This window comes from Chiloscyllium plagiosum, unplaced genomic scaffold (assembly GCF_037043375.1).
Source record: "Chiloscyllium plagiosum isolate Xiang-an unplaced genomic scaffold, Cpla_swu_hap1 HiC_scaffold_47, whole genome shotgun sequence".
NCBI lineage: Eukaryota > Metazoa > Chordata > Chondrichthyes > Orectolobiformes > Hemiscylliidae > Chiloscyllium > Chiloscyllium plagiosum.
In genome coordinates, this window is record NW_028270185.1 from 3,872,914 (window position 1) to 3,884,999 (window position 12,086).

Sequence of the window (12,086 nt, forward strand, 5' to 3'; positions counted from 1 at the left end):
ATAGTGTTAGATGCATCTGTCAGGGGTATATGTAGGGGAATGGGTCTGGGTGGGTTACTCTTCGGAGGGTCGATATGGACTTGATGGGCCGAAGGGCCTGTTTCCATACCGTAGGTAATCTAATCTAATTAGTTTTGGTGGCTGGTGGAATTTGAACTATCTTCAGCAATTGTGACCATGAAACCATCAGTGTTTAAAGTTCAAAACCCATCTGGTTCACTGATATCCATTAGGAAAGGAAATCTGCCATCTTTACATAGTCCAGCCAACATGTGACTCCAGACCCACAGTAGTGTGGTTGGATCTTAATTGTTCTCTGAGATGACTTAGTAAGCCCCTCAGTTCAAGGGCACTTGGGGATGTGCAACAAACTCTGGCCTTGTCAGTGATAGTCACGTTCTGTGGAAGACTAGTTTTTTTAAAAAAAGATTATGGCATGTCAGGAGTTTAGAAGGGGCAGAAGTGCTGGCATTGAAACGTGTACAATCTGAGCAACACTGATACGCTGTTTCCTTTGCATAGAGAGATTACAGTGAGAATGATATGAAGACAACCTTGTGTGTATATAACCACTGGATTTCTCAAAGCTTACACAGCCAATGTTTTGTGGGCAGACAGTAAATCAATGTGGGAATGACTCGCGATAATGTATTTGTGATTATCTTGATAGATAATTATTATCTAGGACATTGGGCAGGGCTCCCGGGCTCTAAATGGTGCCGTGGAATCTTTTGCAACCACCAGACAGGGACTAGGTCTAACATCCCATTGGAAATATATCTCCAGCGATGCAGCAGACCCTCACTACTGCACTGGAATATCAGTCTTTGTTATTCTGTGCTGAAGTCCATTTAGAACTAGAATTAGGTTTATTGTCACATACCCATATGAATGTGGTAAAAAGTTTACAAAGTCACTGCTTCTGGCACCATTTTAGGTGTAAATGTTAATTTGGTATTTGCTTCTTCAATTACATATATTTGCAACTTCATAAATGCAGTTAACTACTTGGGGTCATACATTGGGGTCGATTCCTGAAGAAGGGCTTATGCCCGAAACGTCGATTCTCCTGTTCCTTGGATGCTGCCTGACCTGCTGCGCTTTTCCAGCAACACATTTTCAGCTACTTGGAGTCATACTGCATTGACTGCTATTTTGCATTTTTAAGTCAAGTCCCTTGTGTATTTGATAATGTATATGCTTTAAAATGCGACTGATTCTAATTGACTGATTCTGTTTTTCAGCATTAATCCATTATCAACTACTGTGGCGATGGTGATTTATATTCAGTAATAAATATGTTGACATAACAGTCTCCTAGAAGTATTCAATTCTCAAACATCCAGTTTAATGCAAAGCGAACTCTTAAAATGAGATATCTGTCTGCAAATTGTTCCTTGGTACGTTATGGTGGATTGAACTTGTTTAGTTTTAATTCTTTGCTGTTACATTCAGCAGCCCATGTCTGCCATCTCATGCAGTTGGTGCATAATGAAAAACTTGCTGAAGGATTAACTCTGTGGAATGATGAGTATCTGACATGTATTGTCTCTGTAATCTGAACACTGAGAAACCTCAATAGAGATTAATCTTTTGTTGTGCTATCACAAAGGTGACCTTGGGTAGTTTCATCATTCCTTCTCCTCCTGATTATTGGTGTGAAATAGTGTAATGGCCAATGTTATTTCAGCCAGCATGCCAACGGGCAGCTTGCAATAAGTCTCTAAACCCTCGGTTTTGTGAGGAGCGACATTGGCTAGAGTTTGTGATCCTGACCAGAAGCTGGTAATTTTGCTGGAAGGTTAAGCGAAGATGAGATCAAGCATAGCATTGCACTTCATGCTTTTTCTCCTCTGTTTTTCCAACTTTGTTGAGACCAGTAGGATGCCAGCATTCTGCAAAAATATATCAAACAGACATCAAAGCAGCTTGACCCCACACCGCTGAATCACATTATGAAATGGCATGTGGGAGAGAGGAGGGAAGCGGGCAGAGACTGATGTATTGAAGGTGTTTTTATGTTTAGTTTCTTGAGGCGATGGGCACACTCAGGAAGCTTTTTGTTGGTTTTGAACTAAATGTTAGCTTTTCTTAATTCATTCATCGGGTATGGGAGTCATTGGCTGGAGGTATTGCCAGTGCCTAGTTGTGGTGATGGTGAGCTGCTGCTGTCAATCTCTGGTAGGTAGACCCATAGTGCTGTTAGAGAGGAAATTCCAGGATTTTGACCCAGCAACATTGCCTGGTATTATGTGGCATGAATGTTACTTGCCACCTGTCAATCCAAATCTAGATATTGTGCATTTGGACGTGGATTGCTTCATTGTCCGAGGAATTGCAAATGGTGCTGAGCATTATACAATAGTCAGTGAAGGTCCCTGCTTATAATGGAAGGGAGATGATTGATAAAGCAGCTGACAGTTGTTGGGCCAAGGACACGCCCTTGAAATTCTTGCAGATATGTCCTGGAGCTGAGATGACACGTGTCCCATAACCACAACTATCTACCTGTGTTTGTGCTAGGTATGATTCAGTTGGAGAATTTTCCTTCTACCTGCTTTTGACTCTAGATTTGCTGGGACTTCTAGATGGCATATTGCAGAAGTAGCCTTGACGTCGAGGGCTGTCACTCTCACTTCACCTCTAGGATTCAGCTCTTTTGTCTGTTATTGAACCACGGCTATAATGAGGTCAGGAGATGATGGCCCTAGTGAAACCCCAGTGTAATTGATCATGTTATTGCGAAACAAGTGCTGCTTGATATTACTATTGATGAGCCTTTCTATCACTTTACTGATAATTGAGAGTAGAGTGACTGGGTTGGATTTTTTTTTTTGCTTTTTCTGTACAGGACATATCTGAGTAAATTCCACACTGTCAAGTAAATGCCAATGTTGTAATTGTACTGGAAGAGCTTAACCAAGAGCATGGAAATTTGTGGAGCACAAGTCTTCAGTACTGTTGCAGAGTATTAAAGGATTGGACACTCTGGAGGCAGGAAACATGTTTCTGCTGATGGGTGAGTGCCGAACCAGAAGACACAGCTTAAAAATATGGGGTAGACCATTTAGGACAGAGATGAGGAGAAACTTCTTCACCCTGAGAGTGGTGGCTGTGTGGAATGCTCTGCCCCAGAGGGCAGTGGAGGCCCAGTCTCTGGATTCATTTAAGAAAGAGTTGGATAGAGCTCTCAAGGATAGTGGAATCAAGGGTTATGGAGATAAGGCAGGAACAGGATACTGATTAAGGATGATCAGCCATGATCATATTGAATGGTGGTGCAGACTCGAAGGGCAGAATGGCCTACTCCTGCACCTATTGTCTATTGTCAGAGCCCAAAGTCTTTTGCAGTGTCCAGAGCCTCCAGCTGTTTCTAGATAATGCGTGGAGTGAATCAAATTGGCTGAAGACTGGAATCTGTGATGCTCAGGATCACTGGACTAGATGGAGGTCGCTCAACCACTCAGCGCTTCTGCTAAATATTGTTGCAAATGTATCAACCTTGTATTTTGCACTTCTGTGCTGGGCTATCTTATCATTGTGGTTGGAGATATTTGTGGAGCGTCCCCTCCAGTGAGTTGCTTAATTGTCCACCATCATTCAGAATTGGGTGTGGCAGCTCTGCAAAGCAGTTGGTCCATTTGGTTTAATTCCTTTTGTGAGACTTAGCAATTTGATACGATGGGGTAGCTGGCTAAACTATTTCAGAGGTTAAGTAAGAGTCAACCACATTGCAGTGGGTCTGGAGTCATGTAGGTCAGGCTGGGTAAGGATGGCAGACTTACTTCCCAAAAGGATGCTCGTGGACCAGATGGAATTTTACAAAAATTGACAGTATCATAATTTAGATTTTTCACTGTAGATATTCCTTATTTAAATGCCACCATCTAAAGTGATGGATATCAAATCCTGGTCCTGATAACTAGCCTAGAACAATACACTACACCATCACTTCCCCATTATCTAGCGAGTGATATTCACATTCAATTAATAAACATCTTTTTTTAAAAAAGAGACAGCTATTTGATGCACTCAAGTTGCCACAGCAGTAGGATTACCATGACCAGTTAGTCTTTTTTTTATGGTTTGTGGTTGAGTGATTGTTATGGGCTAGGACTTCTGGGATAGCTGCCTTGCTGTTTCTCCAGATGTATGTTGTGGGGGTGGTTTCCCACCCACCTGAGAGGATAGGTAGTGCCTCTGTTTAGCATCACATCTGAAAGATAGCACAACATCCTCACAGGCAGTCAGCCACGATTTGGAGCTTAAAGTGCTCAGAGCCGCAAATACCCAGAAACGAGTGACCCACATCTTGAGCTATGACTAGCATCCTTGCTTCTACTGGAACATTGTACAGGTATTAGCGAGTTTTGGGAAGATTTGTAGCTCAGGTTGAGATTCAGGATGTAGGTTTGCTCGCTGAGCTGGAAGGTTTGTTTTCCGATATTTCATCACCATACTAGGTAACAAGATCAGTGAGCCTCCAGGTGAAACATTGGTGGTACGGCCCGCTTTCTATTTGCGTGTTTAGGTTTCCTTGGGGTGAGGGCGTCATTTCCAGTGGTGACGTCGTCTCCTGTTTTTTTTCCTCAGGGGGTGGTAAATGGGATCCAAGTCAATGTGTTTGTTGATAGAATTCCTCGGAGCAAGGCATTCCAACCGGAATTCTATCAACAAACACATTGACTTGGATCCCATTTACCACCCCCTGAGGAAAAGAACAGGAAATGACCACCACAGGAAATGACATCATCACCCCAAAGAAATCTAAGCACATAAATAGAAAGCGGACCATACCACCAGAGTTTCATCTGGAGGCTCACTGACGATGTTACGTAGTATGGTGACAAAACGTCGGAAAACGAACTTTCCAGCTCAGCCAGCAAACCTACATCTATCGTACAGGTATCTCACTAGAGTCTTTTATCCCTTAACATGTGCAGGTAAATCCTTCCCAGCAAGGACCACCAGGTCGCAATTATTCTGTTTCTCTTTAACCACCACTGAGGTGAGCAAATTCAGCACAAATTAGACTTGGAAGATGGATCTGCAGATTGAAGAGAGTTGGTATTTAACTCAGCTTACATTTGCACAAGTGCTTCCACATACCAATGGCACCATTCTGCAAAACATTAATTAGTGTGTTTCAATCTTATTGAAGACATTGGAAGTTAATTAATGTTAGATTTGCAAAGTCCATAATTGAATCTTTCAGTATAATTGATCAAAAAGTACTGCAATGTCATTATGTCTGTTCAGTTATGTTTACCTTTTTTAAAATTGCCCCTCAACAGTCAGACAAATGTGGTGCCAGTCTTTTCGTGCCTGAAATAAGCTCACGCTCCATTGCCTGTGGTGACTTGACTCCCACAGAATGGGGAAGATGGAGTGCCTAGATAACTAGCTGTTGAAACGCTGCCAGTGAGAGACTGTCACTTTTTCATATCGTTTACACACCCTTATCAAATGGCTGTCCAAGTGTCAGCAACAGAGCAACCACCTCCTACACATGTGTCGTGTACTTGGAGTGTTGGAGATTATTTTTAACATTTAACAGTCAACAAAGATCTGAAGAGGAAGTAACAGTCCTATGAGCGTTACAAAGACTGTTATGGATCACAAACTGCAGATATTATTGGACTTGCACAGTGAGAGTTTGTTAACCCATTGGCCCTAGAGCTGGGACCCTGCATTTCATAACAAAACGAAGAATGAGAACCCTTTTGCCCATAGGACCTATGTTAGGATGTTTTGGTTTTGGGGATAGAGACACAGACTTCATTCCAGGATTGTTGTTGCTTTCCCCTCATTTAAAACAAAACAAACCATTTTTCAGACCAATGATTTGAAATGTGCTGCCTGAAAGTGTGATAGAAATCAGAAGTCACACGACACCAGGTTATAGTCCACAGGTTCATTTGCAGTCACAAGCTTTTTGAGTGCTGCTCCGAGATTTCAGATAAACCTGTTGGACTATAACCAGGTGTCGTGTGGCTTCTGACTTTGTCCAACACTGGCACCTCCACATGAATGTGTGATCGAGGCAGGTTCAGTCAAGGCATTCAAAAGAGAATTGGGTTCTTACCTGAAAAGGAAGAGTGTATCTGGTAATGGGGAGAAGGCAGGGGAGTGGCACTGGGCGATTGGTTATTCAGAGAGCCAGCACAAGCATAATGGGTTGAATGTCTGCGATCTGAACTGTATCATTTCTGCAATTCTGTGGGTTTTATTCCTGGAATTGTCATTTAGGAAGCAGAAGGATTCTAATTGCCACACTGGTAACTGACCTTTTGTTTTTCCACAACGGAAAACCTCTACTAATCTGAAATGAGCTTTTTTATTAAATATACATTTTCATTTGGTTACAACCTGTTGATCCTCCAAGTGCGACGATGGTGAGTGAACTTTGCTTAGTGTGAGAGGTGGTGGGTGAATAGGAATGGTGGTCCCAAGAATTTCCACCACTTACAGGCGATGATTCCAGATCATTGTGACTCTCAGCATGTTAAGTTCTTCACATCTGCACCCCCCCCCACCCCCAGTTGTTTTTATATGCCTGAAATGTGCCAGTGATAATGTGTCTTGAGTTACCCTTTTTAAGAGGTGATGAATCATGACTTTTTCCTTTGCCTTTCACGTTTCCGTTATTTTATTTGGGCAGTTCTGTTGAAATTCCGAAGTGCCAAGGCTCGAGATCCATTGCCGGAGAACTATGACGAAGATTCAGAACTACTGCTGCAGTTGAGGAGCAAGGTGTTGGATTCTTTGGGGGTGAAGAGTGACCTGCTTACAGATGAGTTTGTCAGGTAAACGCTTGTTTCTTCGCTCATCCTTCTCTCTCTCTCTCTCTCTCTCTCTCTCTCTCTCTCTCTCTCTCTCTCTCTTTCCCCTGAATAAAAACCAAAGTACTGTTTATACCGGTTTCTCTGGATTTCTCTTTCTCTTCCAAAGGACAGCTCCAAACCTCCATTTGGTACCTTTCGGGAAAGTTCTCACACCGTTCTCTTGCTTGTTGAAGTTGAGTCCGTCAGATTGTGATGGAAGCAGGAGGACATTCAGCCCATCATGTCAATGCCTAGCTCTCTGAAGGAGTTAACCAGTGAATCGTACTCACCCCTTGACCTTGCCCTTGCAAATTTTTACCTCTTTGAATATGTGTCCAGTTCTATTCCTAAAACTCTATCTTCTTCCACTTCACAACAATATCTCCTTCACAACAATACCTAGGCTCTGTAACCATGAGGGAGGCAGAGATCAGGCTTGGTCCTGTCCTCAAGCACCAACAACCCTCTTGTATTCACCTACCTCCCAACAAACCAGTCAGAATAGCACTGTACAGACTGACATAAACAATGGCTTTCCCTGCTGGAGACTAAGATGATTAGGGGTTTACAAGATGATTAGGGGTTTAGATAGGGTTGACCATGAGAACCTTTTTCCACGTATGGAGTCAGCTATTACGAGAGGGCACAGCTTTAAATTAAGGGGTGATAGGTATAGGACAGATGTTAGGGGTAGATTCTTTACTCAGCGAGTCGTGAGTTCATGGAATGCCCTGCCAGTAGCAGTGGTGGACTCTCCCTCTTTATGGGCATTTAAACGGGCATTGGATAGGCATATGGAGGATAGTGGGATAGTGTAGGTTAGGTGGGCTTGGATCGGCGCAATATCGAGGGCCAAAGGGCCTGTACTGCGCTGTATTTTTCTATGTTCTATGTAAGAGATTAACAGAAAGGATTACTTGTGTATCAAGACTGCTGAGGGTTTTGACAGATGGTAAGTTAAAACCAAGGAGGAAACCATTTCTACCATGTTGGGCAGGTATCTGTTTAATATTGCTGGTGGTTAAGGGTGCCCATTTTCCCCTAACTTATTGAATAATCCAAATCATTGTACAAAATATTCAAACTGTGCAAGGCTTTCACTTTCTTGACTGTACTTTAGGTTTTTTTTAATTGTTTAGTTCTGTTCAAATTAGGAATGGAATTTTAGTTTTGCACCGCATATTGCAACAATTGGCAGGGCCACCCTTGAAGTTGTGTGGCCAGGTCAGAGGAAGGGAAGAGCGTGCAATGTTTGTAATGCCATTTGCTATACTGTCGTCACTCCTGTATGTGTGGCCTCTGTGTACAAAATGGAAAGCCAGGCTCAGCTGTGGTAGTCATCCCACTTCCAATCCCTTTCTAGGGAAAGCCACCCAAATCTGTGACCGGGTCCCTAAGTGAATAACAATTATTAAGTTGAATTCCTTTTGGATCCAGATCCCATGTATTCTTGGGAGAGCATGAGCAAAGAAAATTCGCGCAAAAAAAAATGAAATAAGATAATTTCAAGGTATTTGAATCTAGTTGTGAATTCCATATGGTAAAGCCAAAGGTCTAATCTATAAAGATTACAAACTCTGTCTTTTCCTTCCCTCAGCTCATGTTTTTCAGAGTTAGCACCAGTGTGTGCTGTTGTGGGTGGAGTGCTCAGTCAGGAAATTGTGAAGGTAAGATCGTTATTGAAAGTGTCTGTGAATATTGAACATATTCAGCACATGCACAGATCCCATCAGGTATGTCTGAGTGTGGTCCACAGGAACTGTTCATGTCTGACCCCCTCTTAAATCTGTGGCATAACACACTTTTTCAGTCACTTAAAGCTGCTTCACTCTAGATGAAAAATGTTGTTCAGAAGCAATTTTATGTTTCCACATTAAATTGGAAACATGCAGAGCAACAGGTACGATCGAAGTATCTTAGTTTAATTTGTAAAATCTCTATTTGAATCATGGTAAAATGAAGAAAGTGCAACACCCACCACTTAATTGCAGAACTTTGTAACAACCTCAGCTTGATATTGCTGACAGAACCGACTGACTTCAAAAAGCAATTCACTCGACTGATTTCTGGGTTTGATGAGGTGGGTTTTCAGACAATGTTCCCCCTCATGGAGGAGTCTAGCATTAGGTAGCACAGTTTCAAAGTAAGGGCTCTCTCCTTTTAAAATGGTGATGTGGAAGACTTTCTCCCTCTCTGAGGGCCGTTGACCTTTAGCAGTGGAGGCTGGGTCATTATTCAAGGTTGAGTTAGATTTTGATTGACAAGGGAGTCAAAGGTTTTGGGGCACAGACAGGAAAATGGAGTTAAGACCACAACTAGATCAGACTTGGTCCTTATTGAATGACACAGCAAGCTTACTCCTGCTCCTGTTCTTTTCTTTTTGATCTTAAGACTTGCCTATCACCTTTTTTGCTGACATTTAGATTGAAGTGAATTTTTTTTTTTAGTTTTATTGCTAGTTGCTACTGTTGTGAGTGCCTCCTTTGGGTTCTTCCTTATTGGTATTCCGATTTCAACATTGACTTCCTACCAAAGCCAAGCTGTACAGCTGGCGTTAATGTGAAGTAAGTTGCACAGTGTAGCTTTATCAGAGTAGTTAAATGTCTTGATACCGATGGTGAAGCCATTTTAATGCTGCTGAGTGATGCTGTGAAGAAGTAATGGCGGGTCGGTGTGGACTTGTTGGGCCGAAGGGCCTGTTTCCACACTAATATAATCTAATATAAAAAAAATCTAATCTAATCTAATATAAAAAAATTATTTTCCTCATCAGGACCTTATGTGTAATTATCACCTTGAGCACTGTCACTTGCACGATCAAATTTCATTTATCAGACTAGTTTTGGCAACATGCTATCAGAAGGCTATATTCTGCCAACTGATTCAACAGGATCTTAGGATAGCACAGAGTAGTGGGGAGGCCATTCAGCCCATTGAGTACAACCCATTATTTTTGAAGTGCATCTCATTGGTCCTGCTTTGTCCACATTCTTACACCTGTTTCTCCTTCAGGCATTTGTCCAATTCTCTTTTGGACCTACAGTTGAGGCTATATACACCATCCTATCGGGCAGTGCATTCCAAAACCTAGCCACTGAATACATGAAAATATATCTCTGCACGTCAGTCCTCTTGTCAACTTTTCAACTATTGGAAAGGATTTCTCTTCCTTTAGTTGATCCAAACCCTTCGTGGCTTCTTGGCCTCTTCTGTGTAAACCAAACCAAGCCAAACTGTCCCCATCTATCCAAGTACCCCTCATGCCTGGGGCATTCCATTAAATTTGCTGTGCACTCTTTCTGTCTAGCCTCATTGTCCTTTCTTAAGTATGCTACCTAGAATTGGGCACACTTCTCCAGCTGGTGTTTTATATCTGCTGCAATTAGTCACACTGCCTTGGAAAAAGAAGGGTAAAAATCAGGAAGGGTTTCATTTCACACCTGGTGATCCAGCCTGAAAAGTGAAACCACAGGAGAAGGACTGGAGCAGGCTTGGCTGTGAAGCTCAACACAATCAAATAAACTGACCGCATTCTCACTCTAAAGTTAAAGGTGAAGAGTGGATATGTAAGTGATGTCATGGAAAGAGTCTGTGGGCCCACAAAACAACAAGAATTAGCGCCATCAAAAGGAGGTGCTGGCAGAAAGTACAGGGCTGTGCTGTTGCTATCTGCTGCAGTTTTGTGAATAACTTTAAGAATGGACTGGCTAGTGCTGGTGTTGTGTGAGGTATGACTTTCTGTGCATTTTTCACAGGCCTTGTCGCAACGAGATCTTCCGCACAATAACTTCTTCTTCTTTGATGGATTGAAAAGTAATGGAATTGTCGACTGCATTGGACCTAAATGAGGAAAGTCTTCATAAGATCAGCAATGGTTATAGAGTCTTGAAGGTGCACCGACCCAGCCACCTCTGCAGCCTTTAGCAGAAAGATCCTCGTTGAGCACCAAGACATTTTTTTTTTAAAAAACCTGGACAAAGTTACTTAGATAATGCAAGATTTTTTATATGAAACTGGAGGAATTGAAATTGACAAGGTAAATGAGCAGCAACTGAAGAAGTCGCTGTTGGAAGCCTCCACATTGCAAATAAATGCAGTTAAAGCCACTGTCAAAACTCCGTTTCACTTTGAGTAATATTGATGTTATCATGCACATCTGATTATTAGCAGTCGACCCTGCCCAGATATATCCAGCTGAGATGTCTGTACAATTCACAGTTGACCAAGGCTGTTTCTGCTAATGGCTGTGTTCTTCTGCCACACAATTCCTGTGTGCATAAGTACACTCGGTCACGTCACTTGAAGTTTTTATAGGCGGGTCTAATCATCCACTCAGCGTGACAAACACTAATATTACTATTTCTGATAATCAAAATACTGTTCTAAGAACAGACCAGCTCTAGAATTGTAATATCAATACTGAAGGGGAAGTAAACAGTCAAAACCGTCAAGCGTCTTCTTGTCCAGTGTTCTTCTGTCCTTAGTTCTTGCTTTCTGTCCATTTCTCACTAATCTCTCATCTCTTTGGCTTCTAGTTCCCACAGGCTGAATAGAGTCATAGTTGTATGGACGTACAGAGCGGAAACAGACCCTTCGGTCCGACTCGTCCATGCCGACGGGATATCATAACCTAATCTAGTCCCACCTACCAGCACCCGGCCCATGTCCCTCCAAACCCTTCCTATTCATATACCCATCCAGATGCCTTTTAAATGTTGCAATTGTACCAGCCTCCACCACTTCCTCTGGTAGCTTATTCCATAAACTCACTACCCTCTGCATGAAAAACTTTCCCCTTAGGACCCTTTTATATCTTTCTCCTTTCACCCTAAATCTACGCCCTCTAGTTCAAGACTCACCCACCCCAGAGAAAAGACTTTGCCTAATTATCCTATCCATGCCCCTCATGATTTTATAAACTTATATAAGGTCACCCCTTCAGCCTCCGACGCTCCAGGGAAAACAGCCCCAGCCTATTCAGTCTCTCCCTACAGCTCAAATCCTCCAATCCTGATAACGTCCTTGTAAATCCTTTCTGAACCCTTTCAAATTTCACAACATCCTTCCGATAGGAGGGAGACAGAATCCCACACAATATTCCAAAAATGGCCTAACCAATGTCCTGTACAGCTGCAACATGACCTCCCAACTCCTGTACTCAATACTCTGACCGATAAAGGAAAGCATACCAAACGCCTTCTTCACTATCCTATCTACCTGCGACTCCACTTTCAAGGAGCTATGAACCTGCACTCTAAGGTC

At 42.4% G+C, this 12,086-nt stretch overlaps 1 protein-coding gene across 3 annotated transcripts in view; it reads left to right on the top strand.

Moving 5' to 3' along the window:
* The window catches only part of sae1 (SUMO1 activating enzyme subunit 1), a 109,161-nt gene extending 97,877 nt beyond the window's left edge, over nt 1-11,284 (top strand). The window contains exons 7-9 of one of the 3 annotated variants that reach the window (XM_043680748.2): nt 6,662-6,806; nt 8,422-8,491; nt 10,580-11,283. In XM_043680748.2, the coding sequence (XP_043536683.1) occupies nt 6,662-6,806; nt 8,422-8,491; nt 10,580-10,672 (308 nt within the window). In that variant the 3' untranslated portion in view covers nt 10,673-11,283. Of the gene's footprint in view, nt 1-6,661; nt 6,807-8,421; nt 8,492-10,579 lie in introns of all 3 variants that reach the window. The other 2 variants (XM_087983852.1, XM_043680745.2) reach the window with 2 other exon arrangements.
* The last annotated feature ends 802 nt before the right edge of the window (nt 11,285-12,086 follow it).